General features: G+C 44.2%; 3 protein-coding genes across 4 annotated transcripts in view; all 3 read right to left on the bottom strand.

The window, feature by feature from the left end:
• Positions 1–10,028, bottom strand: part of gon4la (gon-4 like a) — a 14,974-nt gene extending 4,946 nt beyond the window's left edge. The window contains exons 1-19 of one of the 2 annotated variants that reach the window (XM_023411874.2): positions 9,810–10,028; positions 8,145–8,401; positions 7,233–7,468; positions 6,722–6,796; positions 6,552–6,602; positions 6,370–6,423; positions 5,885–5,980; positions 5,680–5,772; positions 4,585–4,746; positions 3,757–3,967; positions 3,538–3,639; positions 3,132–3,172; positions 2,904–3,019; positions 2,627–2,813; positions 2,200–2,286; positions 1,912–2,089; positions 942–1,092; positions 658–805; positions 461–577 (exon numbers count right to left, since the gene is read on the bottom strand). In XM_023411874.2, coding sequence (XP_023267642.2) covers positions 461–577; positions 658–805; positions 942–1,092; positions 1,912–2,089; positions 2,200–2,286; positions 2,627–2,813; positions 2,904–3,019; positions 3,132–3,172; positions 3,538–3,639; positions 3,757–3,967; positions 4,585–4,746; positions 5,680–5,772; positions 5,885–5,980; positions 6,370–6,423; positions 6,552–6,602; positions 6,722–6,796; positions 7,233–7,468; positions 8,145–8,376 — 2,337 coding nt within the window. In that variant the 5' untranslated portion in view covers positions 8,377–8,401; positions 9,810–10,028. Of the gene's footprint in view, positions 1–460; positions 578–657; positions 806–941; positions 1,093–1,911; positions 2,090–2,199; positions 2,287–2,626; positions 2,814–2,903; positions 3,020–3,131; positions 3,173–3,537; positions 3,640–3,756; positions 3,968–4,584; positions 4,747–5,679; positions 5,773–5,884; positions 5,981–6,369; positions 6,424–6,551; positions 6,603–6,721; positions 6,797–7,232; positions 7,469–8,144; positions 8,402–9,578; positions 9,754–9,809 lie in introns of those variants that run through there. The other variant, XM_087175499.1, reaches the window with a different exon arrangement.
• Positions 10,029–10,387: 359 nt separating this feature from the next.
• On the bottom strand, positions 10,388–12,305 carry LOC111659075 (C2 calcium-dependent domain-containing protein 4C-like). The gene is made up of 2 exons (XM_023411888.2): positions 11,713–12,305; positions 10,388–11,560 (listed from the first exon to the last, which is right to left on the bottom strand). Exon 2 carries the CDS (start codon positions 11,547–11,549, stop codon positions 10,929–10,931), a length of 621 nt encoding a protein of 206 aa, XP_023267656.1. The 5' UTR covers positions 11,550–11,560; positions 11,713–12,305; the 3' UTR covers positions 10,388–10,928.
• A 146-nt stretch (positions 12,306–12,451) lies between these two features.
• ints3 (integrator complex subunit 3) lies at positions 12,452–24,815 on the bottom strand. Its single transcript, XM_023411878.2, has 29 exons — positions 24,485–24,815; positions 23,811–23,894; positions 23,341–23,424; positions 23,145–23,258; positions 22,601–22,685; positions 22,421–22,487; positions 22,016–22,157; positions 21,809–21,938; positions 21,390–21,487; positions 20,723–20,914; positions 20,551–20,638; positions 19,768–19,847; positions 19,233–19,324; positions 19,042–19,148; positions 18,402–18,521; positions 17,856–17,985; positions 17,633–17,687; positions 17,433–17,536; positions 16,060–16,224; positions 15,654–15,807; positions 15,511–15,579; positions 15,071–15,146; positions 14,867–14,980; positions 14,594–14,642; positions 14,316–14,483; positions 13,833–13,933; positions 13,666–13,738; positions 13,424–13,580; positions 12,452–13,309 (listed from the first exon to the last, which is right to left on the bottom strand). Exons 1-29 carry the CDS (start codon positions 24,566–24,568, stop codon positions 13,232–13,234), a joined length of 3,060 nt encoding a protein of 1,019 aa, XP_023267646.1. The 5' UTR covers positions 24,569–24,815; the 3' UTR covers positions 12,452–13,231.
• Between the last annotated feature and the right edge of the window lie 170 nt (positions 24,816–24,985).

The raw sequence follows: 24,985 nt of genomic DNA, 5'->3' as shown, positions 1-24,985 counted from the left end.
GGGGGTGGTTGGGGGGAGATAATTTTATTTAGTTGAAAATATGATGCTGAGTATTTTTAAAACATGTAAACCTGATTATAACAGACTGGACTCCATTCTGACAGCAGTATACAGTACAGTATACTTCCTGCAGTACAGTGTTCTGATGATCAGAGGGTGTAGTGACACTGTTTGTACAAACAGGGACAGGTCATCAACCTGGAGGAAGTGTTCAGCAGGTTCTTCATCCCTGATGAAGACCTGTTTTCTATCACATCTACAGGAGGAATCAGTTTCTGGTGGGCTGAACTTTTTATTTACCTTGGTCAGTTGACCTCTGACCTTTGAACCACTAAAGGTTTTTCACTGAGCTGCTGAACCTTTGATAACAACCAGGCACATGATCCAAACCTTACATATGTTAATATATATGTATATTAAAATTACATGAAGTGTATTCCTGACGTCTACCATCACCTACCACCAGCCACAGAGGCATGATGCTCTCCTCTCTCTCCACCGGGGGGCGTCGCTCTGCTGGATGAACAGGACGACAGGCCACCGGCATCGGCCATAGCACCCGCTGATACCTGAACACCTACAGAGGTATGTACCAGGTGAACACGAATCTGACAGAGATTTGAAATCAGCTGTTTGACTATGACATTGCTGTGTTACCTTGACAACGTTGTCAGGGAAACCAGGTCTGCAGCACTGCAGGATTCTTCGTCGGACCTGGACCAGAGTCTTCCTCAGCAGGAACTGAGACACCAGCTTAGTCGGGTCACATGACCCCTCCATGTTCCTGAGACCCAGAACCAGGAGGCTGGGAGCACACACACAGAAACACAGAAACACACACAGAAACAAACACACAGAGAAACACCCACAGTTAAACACAATCACAACAGAATGTCAAACAGTGGTCTGAGGTGTTAGTGTGTTTCCCTATGCGTGTTTACCAGTCCTCAGCTGCAGTGAAAGCAGCCGACCTGCGGGGGCAGTACAGAGCCGGGTCCAGGCTGGCACAGGGCAGCAGCTCTGGGTAGAGGAAGACTGGACGAGTGGCAAAGAGCCAGGCCAGTTCAGCCGGCATCACAGGGTAACACCGCACTGGATTTATAGAGACACACAATGGACACACCTCAGTGTTTGCACCAGCTGTTACCAGCTGATTCATTTCACACATGAAGCTGCTATAAAATGAGTTCACTTCACTTTCATTGGTGAAACATTTGAATTCTCTGTTGTTGGAGTCCTGGTGAAGATACAGATTTCCTTAAGTCCTGAATGACAATATCATTTTTAGTACCGCCCCTTAGTAGTCCACCAAGTTTTGATTGGTCGGTTATTCACAGGAAAACTAAATCAAAAGGAAGTGGCGACATCGGTCAGTCAGTGACAGATGGTTCCTGCGGTTATTAGACAGTCATGGTTCAACTAAGTGGACATATTTAGTGATAAAATAATAAATAGGACATGGAGATGTACAAATAACACATGTGAGGACTCCAACAACTCCTGCCTTACAGCAACTCTGAGCAAAAAAAAAACCTCACATATGAAATCAACCTGTAAACACAGTGTGTTACAGTCATCACCACCAGTGTGTCGGCAGGAAATCAAAGAGTCGATCTGGACGCTGAATGACGACACCAAGAAGGTGACATGTAAACTCTGCAGGCAAACACCCACCTGTCACTCATCAACATCAAACATGACTTATCATCAAAAACATGTCAGTAGGCTAACATTAGCCACTTAGCATGGACGCTCACTCTGAGGTTCTCCTGCTAGTTGTTCAGACACATTCAGAGTCATTACAGTTTTGTTAACAGGCGGATCACTACATTTACACGGCAGTAACATTCAAATTTTAAAGGCTCATTATTATGGTATATTTAACTAATTAAATTAAAATCATAGACTCACTGTGTCCTCTGGCGTCAGGTGGGTGGTGTTGTGGTTGGTAGCTGATGGGAGTGTGTCGCAGCTCCTCCAGCAGCTGCAGCGCCCCCTGCAGGTTGGAGGATCTGAAGACGCTGCAGAAACCAGGACGAGCTGAAGACATGAGCAACTCTGATCGCTGAGCCAGCACATCCAGCTCGAACTGAGGGAGGGTGGGGGGTTTGGAGTTATTATCAAATGATTACACATTTAATTATGTGTTTATCAAACTGTGTGTGTGTGTGTGTGTGTGTGTGGGTGTGTGTGTGTTACCAGGAACTGTCTGGTCGTCTCAGCCTCACTCTGCAGTTTGGCCACAGGTGAAGTCAGCAGGTGAATCTGAGTCAGCAGCTGGACATGCTGAGAGACACACACATCAACCTCAACACACAGGTTACATGCACATGTCACACTGAACACCTGATCTTAGACTGACACAGACTCATCCTGGATCAGACACCTGAGACCTACAGCAACACAACAGGACATACAAGACAATCTGGATCCCCCTGGTCCCAGGTCTTGGCACTGAGGAACCAAAGGGACCTGACCTATGAAGACTGACCACTGACCAAAGGCAGCACTCTTGCTGACCCACACACACTATGTGTGTCAGTATTAATGTCAGCTGATGTGTAGTCACACAACAGGTGTGTACTGTGTGACCTGGGTGCATATGTGTGTGTGTGTGTGTGTTTACCTGTTGTAGCTGCTGCTGCAGTCTGATCTTCTGCTGTCTGTCCAGCTTCAGTGTGTATGGCTCAGCATACAGTGAGTGTGTGTTACACATTGTGTGTGTCTGCTGTCTCTTCCTGATCAGAGCCAGCTGCTGCTTCACTGTACGTAGCTCTGTGATTGGTCCCTCCGAGTCATCATCACCCAGCTCTCTGTGAAATACACACATAGAGTCACTGTGTGTGTGTGTGTGTGTGTGTGTGTGTGTGTGTGTGTGTGTTCGTGTGTATTGTGTTACATACGGGCTGTGCTGCTCTGGAGGAGCGTGTGTCTGAACAGTGTGTGTTTCTTCCTGTGGCTCCTCCTCTTCCTCATGGCCTTCATCATCCACTTCCTGTCCTGCAAGGTCTTCTTTCAACTGACACACACACACACACACACACACACACACACATAAACAAACACACTTTTAGTGGGCAACATGTGGTCATGTGACTGTGTTAAGTCAGACAGTGCTCAGTGTGACTCACCGTCTCAAACAGCTCCTCCATCAGCTCGTTCACCTCCTTCTCTGGACGACAAACACAACAACATCAGCAGAGACACACAAACATTAAGAAACTTGTTTCATTTTGTACGACATGGAAATCAACTCATTACCCTGAAGAGAAAAGTTTGTACCAGTCGTCATAGAGACGACCTTCAGTCGTCATGTGACACATCTAGATCAAACCGAGTGAAGAAGATTCACCTTTCCTCAGGTCTACGGCTCCTGACTCTCCTGATCCACGTCACATACCTGGTTCATACTGACGCTCTCGCTACAGGCCTCATGTTCCCTCTTACACTTCTCTCCTCCTACCCGTGTGTGTGTGTGTGTGTGTGTGTGTGTGTGTGTGTGTGTGTGTGTGTGTGTGTGTGTGTGTGTGTACTGACTGGTGATGCGGACAGCCTTGTCGTCACGGTAATCCTCAAGGTCAGGTTCATCAGTGTCGGCCAGGAAGTTATACTCTGGATCATCTTCATCATCACACTCCTCTGAGAGAAAGAGACATACAGTCATACAGAGAAGCACACACACACACACGCGCACACACGCGCGCGCGCACACGCACACACACACACACACACACACACACACACACACGTCCTCACCTTCGTTGTCCATTTCGGAGGTCATTAGGCCTCTCAGCCAATCAGTCCATTCCCTGTCCTCGTGGGTAGAGCTGGAATCATACATATCAGGTGTGATGTCAGGAGCTCGGAGCTCCGCCTCCAGCCGGCCCAGCGGGACGTCACGTAGAGGACGCTTGGACCGAGTCCGGTACGCCATCAGACCCACCTCCTCCCCCGACTCCGACAGAGGCTGAGAGAGAAACAGTTTTTTTATTTGTTTATTTAGTTAGTCCATTAGTGTGTCACACACATTGACTGAGTTATGTTTGATATGTATATATATACACAACAGGAATCTTAAATCTCTATGAATATTAGATAATATAGAGCTGCAACCACTATTTATCATTTTTTTAATTTGACAGATTTTAGAGAAAGACAGAGGCTGTATGTGTCATGACATCCTGTGTTTTGATAATTCTTTAAATAAATATTTGCTGGTGGCAATGAAAATATTTTTTTGTGATCATGTTTTTTTTCTCTTTTTTTCATATGTGAAAAAGTCCTTAAAGCCAAGTTGTTTGTTGTTGTAATACTCATTTTGGCCACAAGAGGCTGAAGTGCACCACTACCCCAAGACATTAGAAAAGAAAACATGAAAGGTTTTAGTCCTATTTAATGTCTTCATGTATTCTAAACACAAGATACATTTAGTATATTGTGTGTAAGCCAGTAAACTAACTGTCATGTGTTTCTTTTGACTAGAAATATATTTAATCAGCGACGTCTCTCTGAACTCCTCATACCTACTGTGATGTTTGAATCTGTTCTGTATTAACTAACAGTGTGTTTTCAAGTGTTTCTTACCTGGAAGGGCTCCATACACACCGCCAGCTCCTCCTCCACAGCATGAAGTTTCTCCAGAAAGGTGCTGTCAGTCACTGCTTTGGGAGGCAGAGCTTTGGGAGGTGGGGGGGGTCCCATTGAGACAGACACCGGCCTCAAATTCCTGGATCGGCTCCGAGAAATCTGAAGGAGGGAGAGGGTCTTTAGGGTTTCCTGTATATTATGCTGTCATTTGGCCACATATCAGTGTAGTACAGTATAGTATAGTATAGTATAGTATAATATAGTATAGTATAGTATAGTATAGTATAGTATAGTGTAGTATAGTATAGTGTAGTATAGTATAGGATAGTATAGTATAGTATAGTGTAGTGTAGTATAATGTAGTATAGTATAGTGTAGTATAGTATAGGATAGTATAGTATAGGATAGTGTAGTATAGTATAATGTAGTATAGTATAGGATAGTATAGTGTAGTGTAGTATAGTATAGTATACTATAGTACAGTAAAGTATAGTGTAGTGTAGTATAGTATAGTGTAGTATAGTATAGGATAGTGTAGTATAGTATAGTATAGTATAGTGTAGTATAGTATATTATAGGATAGTGTAGTATAGTATAGTGTAGTGTAGTATAGTATAGTATAGGATAGTATAGTATAGTATAGGATAGTGTAGTATAGTATAGTATAGTATAGGATAGTATAGGATAGTATAGTATAGTATAGTATAGGATAGTGTAGTATAGGATAGTGTAGTATAGTATAGTGTAGTGTCGTATAATGTAGTAAAGTGTAGCATAGTATAGTGCAGTATAGTATAGGATAGTGTAGTATAGTATAGTATAGGATAGTATAGTATAGTATAGTATAGTGTAGTATAGTATAAGATAGTATACTGTAGAGTAGTATAGTGTAGTATAGTATAGTATAGTGTAGTATAGTATAAGATAGTATACTGTAGAGTAGTATAGGTATAGTATAGTATAGTGTAGTATAGTATAGGATAGTATACTGTAGTGTAATATAGTGTAGTATAGTATAGTGTAGTATATAATGTGAATGTAAAAACTCCACTCAGCAGGAACAGTGTTGGTGCAGTAATTCTATAGTTGTACCTGCCAGGGGCTGCAGCTGTCCTCCTCCACTCTGACCAGTCGACTCCCTCTGGGAGACGAAGCTGTGCTCTCCATGTCGCTCTCCTGAAATGTCTACACACACACCGATACCAATAATCAATCATCAGGCATCAATACCTCAACACAAACCAATAAGCAATCATAAGTATGAAACAGCACTGCAGCAATCAGAACAGAGTCTTACATCTTCAGCCGTCTCATCCTCCTCTTCCTCATCAGGACGATACTCTTCATCAGAGGAGTCTTCTTCAGCCAGAGGGATGTCCACAAACTGAGGAGCCTGAAGACAAACAAACAACTGGAGCTGTGAAAGTTCCTGATGTTCTACACAGAACTTTACTCTTCAGTTTCACCTGTTCCCTAAAACGTTTGAAAATGTTTCAAATCAGTTTAATCTGTTCAATCTATTTGAAAGTATTTTTTTTAAATGCATAGTCATGCATGTTTTTTAAGGTTTTTAAATGAGTTGCCTTAAAATTTAAAAAAATTATGCTGAACTGGTTGAAAAATGGTTTTAACAAAATATAAATTTTTAAATATTCAAACATTAGCTTCAAGTGTTAAAAAAAACATTGATTTGATGTTTAAATGTTAATGTTTAAGAAAGTTTGTGTGAGACTTTACACTATAAAATAAAAAAACATGGGGATGTTTGACTTTGACCTTCACCTTGTTAACATCACTGGTTTTCTTGATGGGAGAGATGTTCCAGGCTGGAATCACCTGACAGGTAACACAAGAACATCAAGAACATCATCGTCTGTCTATGGAGAACTTTATTATTCAGTGTTCAGACTGATACAAACATTAAACAGATGTTATACAGATGTTAAACAGATCTTGTGTCTCACCACTCCTTTCTCCACAACTTCTTTAAACTTGGATCGAGTCATTTTCGGCTCCTTAACAAACGAAAAAAAACTGATCAGTGGAAACAGATCAATGAAGACATTTTGAGGAATGAAAATGTTAACAGACTCCAACCCTGCGTTCTGATTGGACGACAGACAGACAGACTCACAAATGGAGGGACGGCCTCGGTCTCGTTGATGGCAGCTTTCATCATGGCCACCACATGTTCGTTAGTAATCACTTCCTGTAGGTCAGAGGTCAGATTTACTTCTACAACATTTAGCTAACAATATTTTTTCAGTTGTTCTTTAACTTAATGAAGATTTTTTTATTTATTATGTTTGTGTGAAGCTCATTCAACAACAACACTGACCCTCAGACAGTCAAGTACACAGACAAACTGTATTTAAACAAAATTTTTTTTTTTCAAATTTGAACAAAAAGTTTAAATTAGTTCAAATGTTTATAACTGTTTTAAAGTTTACTTTTAAAATCTTACAAAATAAAAAGATTTTTGACAAATAATGAAATGGTGACGACAGCATCACATGAAGAACCTGCCGCTGGAGTGAGATCAGCACGAAACTGGACTACTTCCAGTGTGTTCAGGTGTATACAGGTATGTTGTCAGGTGTGTTCAGGTATGTTCAGGTCTGTTAAGTGTGTTCAGGTGAACTCACGTGGATGATGTTTCTGACATTCACTGTGGTCAGGTTGTGTTGTTTGGACTTGGTCTCTAGTGATTGGTCCAGCTGTCTGTCAATCTCCACCTCAGCTGCCGCTTCCTCCTCTTCTTCCTCATCTTCGTCACTCTCTGAGGCTCCGCCCCTCTGCTCCTCTTCCTCCTCAGTCAGTTTTCCTCTCCTTTTCCTCACTGCTCTCCTCCTCGCTGCCTTCACCTCCACCTGACTGTCCTCTGAAAAACACACACATATAATGTGAACCTTCAGGACTCTGTTCAGGTCACTGATTCCATTCTGGATCTGGTTCCTGGATTTGTTCTGACACTCAACAACAACAAATCTCTTACTGGACCTTGATCATATCATGTTAATTAATGTGAAGCTTCAGTATGTAGGTTACACAGGATTGTGCCAAAGTCTCTGTACCATCTCTCTACGACCACCAGTTTTTGTAGTTCAGAGTGGAGACATTTCTCCAGAGAAATGATCAACTGATTGCAGTTCATTAAGCACAGCAGAGTCATCAGATCAATTTAATTTAATTTTCTTGGGCTTAGTACAGTAGACAGTAGAGAGACAGGAAATGGGGAGGCAGAGAGAGGGGGAATGACATGCAGCAAAGGCTGTCAGATGCAGGACTTGAACCGGGGCCAACTGAAGCGAGGACTGTAGCCTCTATATATGGGGCGCCTGCTTAGACCACTACGCCACACAATTCCCCAATAATCAATATTTCAGATCTTTCTCAGGTTGGAGCTACATGTTGTCAACATTAATTAGGATTTCAGCTGATCCCAAATCTGAGCTGAAACTATAACAATAACTTTAGTTAATGCCAAATGGAAGATGCACTTCATGAGGTTCAGACTCAGTAACATTTCTTCTTCTGTGTGTGTGTGTGTGTGTTACCCATGGTGATGATCAGGCTGGAGTCGGTGGTATCTTCCTCCACCAGCAGGTAACCTTCCTCCTCCTCCTCAGCTCCACCTCCTGCAGGAATTGGGGGTGGGGGCAGTAGCAATGCATCATGGGAAAGGAGCTGAGAACTGGATGGAGGCAGCCGAAGGCTCCAGGTGGAGGAGGGGGCAGCAGGTTGTGGTGTGGACGGGCTGAGCCTCAGACGTTTGCGGACCGGGTTCATTGTGCAGAACCATGACCTCTGACCTCTGCAGACACATGAGGTCATACACTGATCAATAACTGATAAATATCTCCCTGAGTTTCTGTGTCAGACCTCTTCTGATCTCAGATCCAGACAGGTTTTGCTGACAGGAACACTGATTCATGGGAATGTCCTGCTATCTATCAATCTATCTATCTATCTATCTATCTATCTATCTATCTATCTATCGATAAAACCATTAGTTGATCAATCGATCAGTTGATCGATGGATAAATAATCACATTATTTTTGTCTCCATGAGGATGACTGATTAAAGACAATGATTAAAAATGAGTCCAAACGTCCACTGTGGAGATTCAGTTCAAAGAAACCAAAGCAGAGAAACTGAGCATCAACCACCTTCATCTTACTTCAACTGTCAATCATCGATTCTGCTAATCAATAAATTATTTTAGAACTATGAGGAAACGAAGCCTGAGCTCTGTACTACGAAGCAAGACTTGAGGTTAGTGAGGTAATTTCAGGTTTAACGCTGGGTTTGCAAGGCCACTTCTTACTTAGTACATCGCCACGGTAACATGCTGAACTTATGTTGAAACAGATCAACATGTATAAAAATTCTGCCTACTGAGCAATCACTGCTCTTGGAAAATTACATCACCATTTGTAGAAGATCCTGTGAAGCTCAGTGTGCGGATAATGTATGGGTCTGTGAGGAGGTCCGAGTTCAGACATCTTTGTCCCTGATGATGTTTATATGAGTGGCCCTCACTACTGCACAGGGCCCCTCCACAGCGGGAGTGGACCCCTATGTAGGAGGGCCTTTTGTGTGACATCATCCTACAGGAGAAATTTAATGACTGCACTGAAGTCTGTAATAGGACATTAAAGTTAAGCCTAATTTAATGAAATACAGACGTGATTACAGTTAGCTCTAATGATCAGCAGTGATATTAACTCATTCAGTCAATGTTTTACCAGCTGTTGCTTTTATCCTGGGTCACGTGTTTAACATCTTTATCTTGTCTAATATTATAGTTCCTTCTATTGCAAAACATGTTGCTCCGTTGTCAGGATACCTGTCTGTGATTGGTCACAGGCTGCAAACTCCACCCCTTTATATGAACGTGCTAAGGTAAATCAGAGTTGATTCACCGAGCTGTTTAGATCCGGTTAAGTGAAGTTAGATAACTAAAAGATCCTGGATATTTTGAACCTACTTTGAGGTGCAGTGCCGGTGTCTACAGTCCGGTATCAGGGGTCTCTCTAATCGCTGTCCTCCGCCGCTAACATGCTAACAGCTAATATGCTAACACTCTCCACGTCTGATAGCCGCTAACGTTAGCTTGAAGACCCGGTCTCTATCCGGTCCGACTCACGCTAACGATCCGGTAACGGTCACTTTAAAACGGTTTAACGTAAACGCTTTGATACAACACAGACTCACTTACCCGCCACAACGATCAGACGCTTCTGACGTCAAAAAACTACATTTCCGGGTGTGCGTCACGACGTAACTGTGACTCCAGCGGGAGCAGCGACATGACGGTGCGATTAAATCAATGAAGACAAAACTTGAAAATGAAATGCAACTCCTGAGATGTAAGGTGGACTCCCGCAGTGTGACACTGACATCACAACAACACAAAAAAGCAGTCACAAAGTCACTCCAGGAAGAACGATGATGATGCCCGGTGAAAACTAGTAATGTGTGCCTTGGCCTGCTATTTACCTCATCTGTTATGTAAAAGTCAGACACAGGTCACGTGATAAACTTCATTACTAAATATATTCCCTATACAGAAGACAAGTGCTGTCTCTTCTTTTATGTGGTTAAAGCATGTTTTGTTTTGAAAAACATTTTTTGGCAAAGAAGTTATACAAGAGAATGAAAATACCAAGATACATCTCCGAACTTTTATATTAAAACAAAAATATCATGCATCTTCGACTTTTCCTTTTTCTCTTGATGTAATAATATAGCGAACCGTTGTACCATGTTCCCTGAAGATAGTCACTTTGATAAATGTTTGTTTTGTTCACAGAACTTTATTATCAGCTGTTACTTCAGTTCTTTTGGTAACCTGATGTTAAACACATTTTCACTTTTAATTAGCAAACAAGTCCACAGTGCAAACGTTTGAAACCAGTGATGACTCTGAAACAGGAAGTGTTTACCAACGACTCTGCAGCTTGTCAGTGAAGTCGTCAGATTATAGTCCAGAGTCCCCCAGACCCCAGTCTGTCCCTCTTCATCAGAACCACCAGTCTGCAGAGAACACTCAGACCTGCGGCTCAGCTGCTGCAGTCTCAGGCGGGAACAGACAGCACCCCTGTCCACAAGGTCACAGCTCAACTGATATTTTGAACAGTTTGTATCATGAAGGCGAGTCTGCAGTTACCATAGAAACCGCCACATGTTGCTTAGGATGATTCAGTCATTTAGCACACGAAGATTCGATAAAAATAATTTATTTCAAACATTTCATTAAAATCTATGAACCCAGTGACCAGACCTGCTGCACTGACAGTCTGGTCCACCTGCCAGGTGTGATTACATTCATGCGATGTCAGCGGGTCTTCCTGGCTCTGGGACTCAGAGCCTTCAGTGAGGCTGCAGGTCTCTTCAGCTCCCTCATCACCTGCAGACCCAGAGCTTTAATGGGCGGCAGACAGATCCGGGACCTGCTGGGAAGGGGAGGTGGGTCTGACGGGTCCCTCAGACCCGGATCCTGCAGTTCGTTGTCTGTGACCGCCACGGTCACTGGTTTGTTCCGGTGAAACATGGACTCCCGCCGGTGCGTGCACGGACTTGCGGCCAGCACAGCGCGGAAGCCATAGGGCGTGGTCACCTTCTCCACGTGCGGCAGAGACATTGCCGCGCGCGTCGTCAGGTCTGTGTCCGCATTCGCATCCTCTGCCGCTGCAGCGCGGCGGGGAGCTTTGATCCGCGGCGGCAGGCGGAGCAGGAACCGAGGGGAGGCCGCGGGGCTGAGTGGGACCTCGGGGGGACTCCCTCCTGGACTGTCCTCATCATGGTCAGACAGCAGTCTGGTCCGATCCAGGGAGCGCCGGTATGGCCGCGGGGAGAGGGTGAGGAGCGGACTGCGGGATGGGATGAGGAAGTGCGGGATCCGCTCCGGGGTCAGAAGCAGACTCCGCAGAGACGATCCGGATTTGACAGCCGACATGATGCCTGAGGCTGCAGAGGGAAGAGGTTTCAGTTCAGACTCAGAGACGTTTGTCTTCCAGGCGGATCACCAAGTCAGAAAAAACAGTCTTAGCAGGGTAAGGGTTCAGTCCGGACGACTGACAGAGACAAAAACCAACTGGGGCTCGGCAGAGTCAACTTACCTTTAGTCTCACCTGGTCTGAAGCAGGCCTGTCTCTGATGACCTGGTTTTATATCAGCAGCAGCAGCAGGTGGATCCAATCAGACTGATCCGACATTAGTCCTTCAGAGTCCAGAATTACTGAATTAACCACTCAGATGTTTACAGGACGAAAAATCACAGGCGGCTTTTAAGTGATTGGCCCACAGACATGTTCACGTGATGACTTAAGGGAACATCATGTTAATGTGTAAATATAAACGTGTTTTTGTAAACATCCTCCTCTGTGAATGAGAAGAAACTACTGGATCCAGACTGATGATGTTCACCGACTGGGCAGAGCTGAATTTTTGATTTCATTAACTTCCCCAAACCATTTTCAACCATCACATTTATTATGTAACTATTAATAATTCAGGTCTGTTAGGCTCAAATTCAGATGTCACTTTCACAGTGGAGTTTGTTTGACCCATAAAACTGAATCCACAGAAAACCATTAATGACCTCTTAATATTCAATAATTCATTCATTATTAAAATGAATTCACATTCACTTAATTAATTCAATTTAATTGAACTCTTACCAGGCAACAAAGCAACACCTGAATTTGTAGCTTGACATAATCATTGTAAGTGTGATTTTCATAATAAAAGATCAACACCCCTGGACAGATAAGAGTATATTATGGGGTGGTGGCAGTAATGAAAGTGATGTCATCTGAATCACCTGAGAAGACAGAAAACACAGGATTTACCCACATGTTTCTGTGAATCTGTATATTTTACGAATTCATTTATTTCTATTTCACTAAAAGTCAAAAGTTCTGTTGAACAGAAACAGACCTGCCCACACCAAACTCTTTTTCATGTTTTTAACCGCACTGGTAAAAAAAACAAACAAAAAAAAAACTGTGGAGTGGTTCTTTCTTGACTGCAGCGCCACATGTGCGGCATCAAAACCTTAGCCCCTCACCCCCCACCAGCAGCAGACATGACAACCTGAAACAAGCATCAGTTTTTATATGAAGAATTCATCCAACATGATGTTCAGAACAGACGAGGAGCTTTTACTGCAGCGAGACAAACAGGAAGGAGCTGCTAAAAACAGCAGGAAGTCAGGATCCTCCACAATAAGAGTTCAAAATCCCCCCGCCTCTGGGGAAAAAAAAAAAGCCCAAACAACCGCACCCATCTTCATCATTATTCCTATCATCATCATCATGTTCCCTGTATTAAAAACGTCGTCGTTTCATTCTCAGAGTTTGTGATTTCCTCCTCCCAGTGCATCATGGGAGTTAAGCCACACTATGACCTTTGATCAGGTCAGTCCTCGTATCCATGGAAACAGCGACAGTCTCATCATGTGAAAGTCAGTTCACCACATGGATTTAAAGTCCGTGGCGTCTCAGAGCCCTGCCCCACCCGCGGCGGTCAGTGCATGTCTTATCGGGAGGGGGCGGGGCCTCTTCCAGTGGTCAGAGCGGCTGGTTGGCTGGCGGTCTCTGTGGCAGCTGGCATGTGATTGGTCAGAGGATCAGTCCATCAGTCGCTGTCAGAGCCAACGGCTGACGAGCCTTTCCTCTTCCTTTTGGGAGCTTTGGGCTTCGAGTCTTCCTCCTCCTGAAGTAGACGGAAAATTAAACAGATTAACTAACGGTTCCAGATTTTCAACGATATATGAAAAAAAACACAGGCTTCAGGATGGGACTGAAGCATAACGTGGATGGTACTTGCCGAGGCGCTGCTGGAGGCACTCTCCTCCTCGTTGTTGGTGGGCGGGGCTGCTCCTTTCCTTGAGCGAGGCGAAGAGGCTGGAGCTTTACGACGAGACTTTGGAGGCTTGGCCTGAGAGTCTTCGTATTCCTCCGCCAGGGCGAACAGGTCACTGAACCTTTAGGAGAAAGTGATGTCATCAGCATCTGTTGTGAAGTCATCGGTCAGTTTGTGTATGTGTGTGCGTGTTTGTGCACGTGTACCTCATCTTGTGTGCTTCGTCACAGCTGGCCTGAACGTGCTGCAGAGCCTGGAGGATCGGAGTCTGAGTGAAAACTGACAGACAGACACAACCAATAACTTATCAATTGATACATCATCAATAATTGATACATCATCAATAGTAATCAATCACTGTGTGTGTACTTACAGTTGTTCTTGGTGTTGCTCAGACTCAGTCTCAGGTTGTCCATGTGCTCCAAGATCTGTTCCAGGGTCAGCTGAGCCAGTTTACTGCTGGAACTACGAAGACTGAAGACAGAGAACTGGTTTAGTCAGGGAACTGTCCCTGTTTGCACTGTCTGAGGACAACCTGACCAGCCAGACCCAGACCTCACCTCTGGCTCTCTGTCTGTCCTCGCCTGTCTGTCTGTGTGTCCTAACCTCTGTCTGTCTGTCTCCTCACATCCGTCTCTGTGTCCTCACCTCTGTCTGTGTCCTCACCTCGCCTCTGTCTCCTCATCTTGCCTCTGTCTGTGTCCTCACCTCTGCCTGTCTCTATGTCCTCACCTCTGTCTCTATGTCCTCACCTCTGTCTCTGTGTCCTCACCTCCCCTCTGTCTCCTCATCTTGCCTCTGTCTCTGTGTCCTCACCTCTGTCTCTGTGTGATCACCTCTGTCTCCGTGTCCTCACCTCTGTCTCTTACGGGGCTGGTTGTTGTTCTTGATCAGCTGGGCCTTGATGTGTTCTCCCAGCGTGTCATCGTATTTGGATGCCCAGTGTCTCAGGATGCTGGTGGTGAACTGGTCTTCAGGGTGACAGGGTCGACTCAGAACCATCTTCACCATCTCCTCACTCGGCCTGGGACACACACAGAGACAGACATTAACAGGGGCAAAGAACGAATATAAAGGAATAAACCATTCTGTTATGAGTGTGTTTGTCTTTTCCTGGCTGTGTGTTTGTCATACTTCTCTCGGCGCAGCTGCAGCAGCAGACAGGATAAGGCCTCTGGATGTTCTGGCAAACATGAAGTCACAAAACCAAAGATACAAGAGTCAGAAAAAAACACAAAAAAGTTTCAGGTCACTCTGTGCTCATTTCATGTCATGCCTTGTAGTTTTGAGTCTTGTTGTGGTGGTTTGATTCACATTCCAATAACAAATCTTATCAGAAACTTCACATAGGACCCAGTAAGATCATTCATTAATTCACCAATGCTGTTAGATTGTGTCAGTACTCACCTTTGTATTTGAGGTGTTGCAGTATTGGGATAATAGTTTCCAGAGGGATACTGTGAGCCAGAAACAGCTGCCAGGTGCTGTACTGCTCAAAAGTCTCCCAGTCCAGAGACTGAACTGTTTATAAAGAACAAGAAGATATACAGTCAGCTGCTGTCTAGCACCAACACAGTATACTGTATTCTGTTCTGTGTGAAGGCTTCTCACTGAGGATGTTGAGCACTGAGTCTTTCCTGAACATCACCAGGTTTCCCATCATCACATGACACATCAGCTCCTGTAACTACACACACACACACACACACACACACACACACACACACACACACACACACACACACACACACACACAAAGTCATCTTCACTGAGGTTTGAAGTCAGCTAATTTTTATTTATTACCAGCTGCAACAGTGTGGCTGGTGTTGTTTTCACCTTGTGAGTCTGTGTGGTGTGTGTTCATGGCAAAATGTGGTCCTGTCGTCCCACAGCAGGATTTACCAGATGTGGTTTTGAGGACTTTGTTAGGTGTTTAGAGTCAGGAAACTTGTGAAAATGGTGAAAATGAAGGTCGATTTCAAAGATGGTCGAGTCCAACCCATGACTACAGAGTACTGATGTGACTACAGTTACCTGACTCAGTGAGTTACCTGTGTGGAGTCGATAACGGCGACGATCATGTTAAGCAGCTCACCGCTTCTCAACGTTTCATCTGGAAACTGAACAAACAACAAATTCAGGTGAGTTTGACACATGACAGCAGAGACGGTGTGTGTGTATGTGTGTTGTGTACCTCAGAGTATATGGAGGGAGTGAGGTAGCAGAGCAGCCGGACATCGTCCTCCTGACATGCCTTCATGTCCATCATCAGACAGGTGTGCAGGTCGCCGAGAGCTGTCGCCTGTGCAAAAGACTCGTACAGCATCATCTTCCCATTCGCTGCTTTACTGTTGACACAAACACACACAGACATTTTAATGATTGTACTGATGTTCACATCTGACTAGGAGTCTCTGTATCTGTCTGTATTAACGATGATGATACATGCAACAACTGTGATGTCATCAGTGTTGTTGTGTAACTAGTATCCATTACTCCCATCAGGCACATTTTGAATAAGTACTGATCATGTTTCTACCGTCAGTTTAAGCTAAGCTACAAACAGCAGCTCCGACATCATCTCTGAGGTCACAGGTCACCTTGCTTTGAGGTAGTACAGCAGGTGGTATCCGATCTTGGGTTGTTTCTGGTAAAGTTCAGCCAACATGTCGAGCAGAACCGAGAACCCACTGTTATCCTCCTGCATGGTGACCAGGTTCCTGAAGATCAGACACACGGGTTTACACACCGACTCCTCCAGGGACCTGAGGGAGAGAAAGACAGGTGATCAGAGACAGAGTTAGACAGGTGATCAGAGACAGAGTTAGACAGGTGATCAGAGACAGAGTTAGACAGGTGATCAGAGACAGAGAGAGACAGGTGATCAGAGACAGAGAGAGACAGGTGATCGGAGACAGAGTTAGACAGGTGATCAGAGACAGAGTTAGACAGGTGATCGGAGACAGAGAGAGACAGGTGATCGGAGACAGAGAGAGACAGGTGATCGGAGACAGAGAGAGACAGGTGATCAGAGACAGGTGATCAGAGACAGAGAGTGACAGGTGATCAGAGACAGAGAGATAGGTGATCAGAGACAGGTGATCGGAGACGGGTGATCAGAGACAGAGAGAGACAGGTGATCGGAGACAGGTGATCAGAGACAGAGAGAGACAGGTGATCAGAGACAGAGAGATAGGTGATCAGAGACAGAGAGAGACAGGTGATCGGAGACAGGTGATCAGAGACAGAGAGAGACAGGTGATCAGAGACAAAGAGAGACAGGTGATCAGAGAAAGAGAGACAGGTGATCAGAGACAGCGAGAGACAGGTGATCAGAGACAGAGAAGGGTAGGTGATCAGAGACAGAAAGAGACAGGTGATCAGAGACAGAGAGAGAGAGAGACAGGTGATCATAGACAGAGAGAGACAGGTGATCAGAGAGAGAGAAGGGTAGGTGATCAGAGACAGCGAGAGACAGGTGATCAGAGAAAGAGAGAGACAGGTGATCAGGGACAGAGAGAGAGAGAGACAGGTGATCATAGACAGAGAGAGACAGGTGATCAGAGAGAGAGAAGGGTAGGTGATCAGAGACAGAAAGAGACAGGTGATCAGAGACAGAGAGAGAGACAGGTGATCATAGACAGAGAGAGAGACAGGTGATCATAGACAGAGAGAGACAGGTGATCAGAGAGAGAGAAGGGTAGGTGATCAGAGACAGAAAGAGACAGGTGATCAGAGACAGAGAGAGAGACAGGTGATCAGAGACAGCGAGAGACAGGTGATCATAGACAGAGAGAGACAGGTGATCAGGGACAGAGAAGGGTAGGTGATCAGAGACAGAAAGAGACAGGTGATCAGAGACAGAGAGAGAGACAGGTGATCATAGACAGAGAGAGACAGGTGATCAGAGAGAGAGAAGGGTAGGTGATCAGAGACATTAGAGAAACATACAGACAGGTACAATCAGTCTTACTCTTCAGTGATCTCCTCTGGCAGAACGTCTCCTCTAAAATGATCTTTAAACAGTTCAGACAGACAGGAAGCCATAGCCGACATCTGCTCTGTGTCAAAGTCCTCCTGCAACACAAGACAGCATCAGAGAACCCAGTGGAACCCAGGAGAACCCAGGGGAATACAGGATACAGTAGAGTTTGAGTACATGTTGATCTTTACCTCCAGGATCAGATCCACGATCTCCTGCATCACCTCACACTGAGTCTCTGTGTCACTGAGGAAAGACAATGTTATTATTAGTATTATCGTTGTTGTTATTATTATTAAAACAAGGTGACAAAAACATCAGATATTAACTGATTAATGATCAATAAACTCAGAGTGAGCTCAGCTGTGACCCTAGGCTGATCTGAGGACCTGAAGGAGGACTGCAGGGTCTCACCTGGTTTTCTGCAGCTGCAACACTTTCTCCTTCATGGTGTCGTCTAATTGGTCCAGCCAGGGTGTGATGTCAGCAGGCTCCTCCATCACAGCCTCTTTGATTGGGTGGAACCTGAACTCCCGTTTCTTTCCTGCACAGTGATTGGTCGATAGGCAGTGGGACGTAAAAGATTGAGTTTCTATGAATTGCCATGTAAACCCAAGGTGTTTACCTGCAGCAGGTAGACTCACTGACACCTGGCTTAACCTGATTCTCACTGGCTCCAACCTGGTTAAACTGGTCTCATTAAGTTTATCCCAGTTTAAAGTAATTTCATCTAAACAATTTAATCCAGTTTTAAATGATCCACAATAAACTGGATTAATGTGGTCTAAAACGATCAACAATAAACTGGATTAATCTGGTTTAAAATGATCCACATTAAACTGGTTGACTCTGGTTTAAACTGGTAAAATCTGGTATATTCGACTTCTTGTTACCAATAAAACAATTATTCTGGTTTAAGCAATGTCATTCTGGTTTATCAAGGTCTCGTCTCGTCATCACCTTTGTTGTTGACTTCCTCCTCGTCGTCGCTGAAGGCGGCCTCTGTGTTGTCATAGCAACCCTCCTCCTTGTCCAACACGTGGTTGTCCATCTCCAAGGAGACGGCTTCCTCCATTTTCACTGCAGGACACAGAAGTTTTCTGATCTGTTACAGGTTTTTAATTGTCTGAGTAACGTGCGTTGTTACCTCTGACAATAAAGTTGTGTGTAAAGAGTCCACTGAAATGGTTCTGGTTAAAACATGGTTTGAACTGGTCTCAACTAAATTAGTGTGTTTGAGTTTATGATGAAAATGTCCTGTGTTTGTTTTTGGGGTTTGTGTTGCTTTGTTTGGTGTTTCTGTTGTGTTGTCATGGATGGTTGCTACTCTTTTTTTTTTTTTTTATTACTATATGCACTGATTTTAAACTGCATCATATAATGTTGGTGATCGCTTCACCTATCAAGGGACCAGTGTTAGAAATTTGCTTCAGGTATAGACACATAAACGTCACACTCTGCTCCTGTAACTGTTAATGTTCTTCTGTACATGACACTTAAAAATGACCCAAATAAATAAACAAAAGGAGAAATAAAGGTTAGGCAATCAGACACACAAGTTGTTGTGACCTACAACAACTTGTGTTTGTGCGTGTGTTACCTTCAGTTGGGGGGGAAGGCGAGCTGCAGAACTCGGGGAATCTTTCTCTGAGCATCGATCGAAGCTCTCGGTCTAACTTTGGATTATCAAACAGCGGAGCGAGGTGACTGAGAGACAGAGATCAATAATCAGTAATCAATAATCAATACAATATGGAGCATCACAGGGAACACAGTGTGTTTGTTTCTTACGCCAGCACTCTCTTCTCCATGATAAAGGTGAGCGAGTTGAAGACGCCCTGACGGACCTGAGACTCCAATGGAGGAAAGAAGTGAGGGATGATCTAAAGAGGGAAGGAAACAAGGAGTTAAGGTAGAGAGGGCAGCAGGACAGAGGGAAAGATGGACAGAGAAACAGAATAAAAAAACTAAGAAAACAAACAGCTTCAGTCTGTTACTGAGGAACTGGACAAAACTATTGTTTTTATCAGTGCGTTTCATTCTACGGTGTGTGTCCATGTTTCACACTGAGTTTATTCAGTTGTTTTCTGTGTGTATTTTCTTTTATGAAAAATAAAAACAAAGCAATGTCTCAGTTTCAGTTTGTGAAAAACTTCCAAGTTTCCACAGGATGAAGTTCAGAGGAGGAGGAGGAGGAGGGAAGATTCATCTACACAACAGTGAGAGTGTGTGTCTGTGTTTTACTGTGTGTGTGTGTGTGTGTGTGTGTGTGTGTGTGTGTGTGTGTGTGTGTGTGTGTGTGTGTGTGTGTTTCAGTGCGTGTTACCCTGCACATGAAGTCCAGCAGTGTGGCAGTGATGGCAGGATGAGGCTTCATGGAGTGATGCATCACCAGGATGGCTGGTTCTGATACACAACAACAACAACAGATAGGATCAGAAATTGATCCAACAACCAACTTTTAATCTGTGACATCAACTGTATTTATTATTGTCTGTTATTAAAGGTGCTATATGTAAGTTTTTGCTACATAGCAAACGTTAGCATTAGCAGCTGTTTTCTTACCAGTCTAGAAGAAACATTATGAGTTCAGCAAAGAAAGACCTTGTTTTTTTTATTTTTTTTTATTTCTACCACTTTTCTTCTACTAAAGTTAGCATGCTTACCAGCTAGCTCCTATCTCGCCACTTTCTGAAACTGAGTCACTGTAGCGTGCAGTCTGTCCTGAGGGAGTAGCTGCTCAGAGGACGTATTGTAATCTAATGCTAATGTTAGCTATGTAGCAATACCAAAATGTACAGATAGCTCCTTTTGACCTGACATCAACTCTGGAGCTGTCTTATGCAAAATTTGTTAAAATTAATTCAAACACAAGCTACACAGTGTCCTTTATAGACTCAAATTTATGTGTGTGATTTTATACATATATCTTTGTTAGGACTACTTCTGTTTTAAACCATTGTAGTGAGAACTTGTCTGAAGGTTCAGATCTGGTTTTAGGGTGCAGGTTACACTCAGGTCTAGGTCTGGAGCCTGGGAACGCATGAGATCAACGAGGGTCCTCAAATGTATAGAAAGACAATTAAGTGCTTGTGCATGTGTGTGTCACCTATGTTCATGATGCTGTCTTTCTCTGGATTGAAGAACAGCCAATCATAGAAGAGAGCCAGTTTGGCGTTGGAAGCAGCCACATTTGACTGGAGACACAAATTAATAAATCAGTTATTGATTTTAATCGACTAAAACATCCAAATTGACATTCTGAGGCCCCGCCCCCTTACCGTGCAGGTGGTAAGCAACCAGCCAATGATTGCCCAGCGAGGCAGGATGTCAGAGCTCAACACCTCATTGGACGGATGGACCACTCCACAGATGTATCGAATAAGATCGCAGCGCAGTGATTGGCTCTCTGCTGTGGACAGGTACTGTCTCTGAAACCAGTCCTGGTACCGCTTCTGCTGCCCGAAGCGCACCTGAGCACACAGGTGAAGATACAGTGAGAGATTCACCTGAGTTGATGTGTGGATACTGTTTTCAGTTGTTAGGTGAACATGATTACAACATCAAACCTCTGAACAGAGCCAAAAGTAAACACTAGCAACTAGTTTTACTGCTAACTCAATGCAGTGAGCTTTAACGATCACATGATTAATTTATTAGATGAAAGACAGAATGTGAAGATGTGTGTTTGTTTTGAACTGTTGAAACAATAGAAGTAGGGTAAACACAGATTGAAAGCAGCTTATTAATCAATAAAATAATTTGTAGATTGATTAATACAAACAGAAATCACTAGTGGCAGAACTGAAGTGTGACAGTGTGCAGACTGATGTACCACAGTATACTACTTAAACCACATCGGACTGCAGGGCCTGTCGGTGGATCCTCACAGTTCGATGAGGTCTGAGTACTGCAGACATTGACAAAGAAACTATACGTTGTCTTTACCCTGGAGGTCATGAACAGCAGCTTGGTCTCCATGTCTGGTGTGAGTCGACAGGCCAGAAACTTCCTGGATGTCCGAGCCGTCAGGAGCTGGAGGACACCTGCAACACACACATGAAGACACACAACAATTAAACACATACTCATCAGAAACATTGTGTAACATCATGTGTTTAAACAACAACGTCAGCAAGGGTGGATTATATCAGATCTAGTGTATTGTGTCTGTTAGTTAATGAGCTCTCCACAAGTCACTGACTGGACTCTCTACCTAGCCTCTGTCGTTTTGTGTTTTTTGCTATGGGAATTGGTATCAGAATTGTGGTATCATGAGTTCTGGTATCATGATATCCCTTCCTCAAACACACTAATGAGATTTACTAGTGAACTAAGAACTGAGGATTGTGGGTAGTGTAGTTTACCTGTGAACTGAGGACTAAGGACTTGTGGGTTGTGCAGCAGGTCTCTCCACAGCAGCTCCATCTCTGGGATCCGAGCCACATTCTGCAGCAGACGAACCAGATCTCTGCCGATGATCAGACACTCCATGAACTATAGATAAAAAGACAGGGTTATGAGGGTAACCACTCGGGCACAAAGCTAACTTCCCTCTGTCCTTCCTTCCTTACCTTCTCCCTCAGCATGCTGATGCAGAAGTCCACCTCTTTCTGGCGGAGAGTAAGCAGGTTCGGGGCTCCATGGTCCACGATCAGGCGGAGGTAGGTGTAGACTGACATCGCTATCAGCATCCCGCTCTTCAATACCCACTCCCTAGAGAGAAAAAATATTCAGCTGCTTCACAGTAAAAAGCCCATCGATATCTTCACATTAAAAGCCCAATGCTACCTTCAAAATAAAAGCACTACAGCTGCTTAACAATAGCTTTTACTGTGAAGAAAACTACTCCCTTGTTTATATCACAGAAAAAACTTGTTTGTTCTTGCTGGAAGTACATTCAGAAACACTAACATTTTCTCTACATGGTGCAGTCTGATTAAAAGCTTTTTTATAAATAGATGAATAGTGAAACATACTTTTGATCCAGCAGGATGTCTAGGACACTCTCAGCCAACCACAGATTCTTAGTGGAGATATCTCCACCTAAACATAAACACAATAAAAATACAGTGTTACTTTGAGTGGAATCACAGTTGTGATTCCTGCTGATGTTTCACATGATGAAAATGAACTCTGTATGAGTGAAAGATTCTGACCTGCAATCTGTTTCAGCAGAGTCATGACGACTCCGTCAGCTCCCATTACCCCACTCTTCACCAGCTCTCTGACCAGCCACACCAGCTGCACACAAATCAACTCCATCAGTATCACATTCACAAAGGATTTATTCATTCAGGTGAGAACTGCTTCCTGCTGCCAGGTGTGTTTCCTGTTGTTCTTCTTCTTCCCTGAGTCTGATCTGTCAGCCATCACTGACACTAATGACATGTTTGTGACTCAGCAGCATGGTGAACTTTCAGATTTAAACTCAGGTGTCAAAGAGTTAATCTACTTCCGGGAGCGAACACAACAAGAACTGTGATTGGTCTGTTTGGACTCCTCGTCGTTATCATCTCTCATAAAGTGAATGAAACAATGTCAACAGTAAATTTGGGTAAACAGTGACTGCATAGCACCACATCTGTCTCAACTTTGCAGTAGGAGGGATAATCTTATACACAGGTGTGTTTAATATAGTATATTATATACCTTTAGATATGCCTGAGTGTATTCCTGAGTGTGTACCTGGAGTTTGTTTACCTGAGTTCTCGGGACATCCTGCAGTTTGAGGAACTTCTCCATCAGGATCTGGTTGATCTTCACCAAGATCACATTCATCCCATCTCTGTTGACCAGCGTCAGGTCTCTGTAACACTGTCCCCCCACAAAGACACAGTGATGTCAGAGTGATGTCACAGTGATGTCAAACAATAACAATGATGCAGTGGTGTCTCACCCTCTGGGCCTGGGTCGGTTCTGTGAGGACCAGAGTGAACAGACCCAGACACACTTCCTCATGCTGCTGCTGACCTTTACACACCTGAGGGACAGGTAAACAGTAAGTCAGACAGAGACATTTAGTTTCCATGTTTTGCACAAGTACAACAGATGTAATACAAAAGCAGAATACATTATCAGCATCTACAGTACACAAAGCAAACACATGGGAATACTACACAACACACGATATACTACACACACAAAACATAATATACTACACACACACACACATCAAATAAAATACTACACATACCACACATAAAATACTACACACACAGACAAAACACATAATATACTACACACATAAAATGCAAACAGCAACTATAAAATTATGACACTGAGCAGCAACTCTGTTGATAACGGATTAATGGTTTTATTTTGATAATGACACCCAACATCAGCATCAAAACAATGTGTGTTTCTTACATTGGCAGTGAGCGCATCGTTGGCCTCTCTCTCCGACAGCCCATTGGTCAACGACTGGATGATCCCAACACAACGCTCCAGTCTCTGCACACACAGATACACAACACACACAGCAACAAACACACACACACGACAACAACAACCACCACACAGAGATCCACACGACAGACAGGGTGTTTCGTTATACGCTGATAAACCCTCAAAGTATAAAACACATTAACGCGTCACATAGGTGTAACTGTCTTACCTGTCTTCATCTCACTACTTTTGACATGTGAAACACAACCACGGCGCATGCGCACCTGTCACTTTTCATCCATATGTTTACGTATGGTTAGCATGCTAGGCTAACAGTCGATCAGGTCTGACTTTAAATCACTGCCGTGACGTCTTTCAGGGTTCACTAACACCTGAGACCCCTAACCTGTCTCACACCGCGGGGTTAAACCAGCTACAACATGTTTACACATGCTCCTGTGCGGCTGTGCTATGCTAACACTGCTAGCCCCCTGCTAGCGGTGCTAACTAGCCTAGCCTGGGTGATAAAATGGTTCCATGTCTTTGTTTTAAACAAAACTGTCCTCAAATTGCTGGTATTCACCGATAAACTGGCTCTGACCGGGGTTATCCCGGGTTATACCTGCTCTCTGAGCCGTTAGCCCGGGTCAGCCTACCTCCTCCAGCTCGTCTTTGGCGTCCAGCGGGGTAGACACCAGTAGCCGGCCCTGCGGCTTCGCCTTCGCCGGTGCAGGCTCCATCTGCTCCCGCCGCGCCTCGCCTGGCCCCGCGGAGCTGAGAAGGGTTGGAGTCCCGGTTCTCACGGGTTCTGAATGTTCGTGTCGGTGTACCGGAAAGTGTGGTGCTGCCGTCAGTGACGCAGCATGTGTGTGACACAGTCCGGTCGGTAAATATGGGTTTTTAAAACTTATTTCAGGTCAACGGTGACTCTCAGTCCCGCTCTAAGACTCTGTGCGACCACAGCAACATAACGGACATCCGCACCGACCGACCGGAGGGACGGGGGCGGGACCACAGGCCTGCCGACCAATCATTTTACCGAGGCCTCTGAGTGATGCGAGTGATGGCCAATGACAGGAGAGACAATCTGGAGCAAAACCCGGCCTCCTGTACCATTAGAACAGGTTTATCAATAACGCCAATGTTATCAATATTAG

The sequence above is a fragment of the Seriola lalandi genome, unplaced genomic scaffold (assembly GCF_002814215.2).
Source record: "Seriola lalandi dorsalis isolate HSWRI2012SDOR001 ecotype SW California unplaced genomic scaffold, Sedor1 jcf7180002054472, whole genome shotgun sequence".
Lineage (NCBI taxonomy): Eukaryota > Metazoa > Chordata > Actinopteri > Carangiformes > Carangidae > Seriola > Seriola lalandi.
Note: the sequence above shows the minus strand (reverse complement) of the source record. Positions and strands in the feature narration are given on the sequence as shown.

What these genes read in the sequence shown, in the direction of transcription:
- ints3 (XM_023411878.2), bottom strand. Translation starts at nt 24,568, where the DNA reads ATGGAGCCTGCACCGGCGAAGGCGAAGCCGCAGGGCCGGCTACTGGTG. An exon ending in ACGATGCGCTCACTGCCAAT is followed by an intron (nt 23,425 to 23,810) that starts GTAAGAAACACA and finishes CCTGTCCCTCAG; the next exon opens with GTGTGTAAAGGTCAGCAGCA. An exon ending in GACATCCTGCTGGATCAAAA is followed by an intron (nt 22,158 to 22,420) that starts GTATGTTTCACT and finishes TTTTCTCTCTAG; the next exon opens with GGAGTGGGTATTGAAGAGCG.
- LOC111659075 (XM_023411888.2), bottom strand. Translation starts at nt 11,549, where the DNA reads ATGTCGGCTGTCAAATCCGGATCGTCTCTGCGGAGTCTGCTTCTGACC.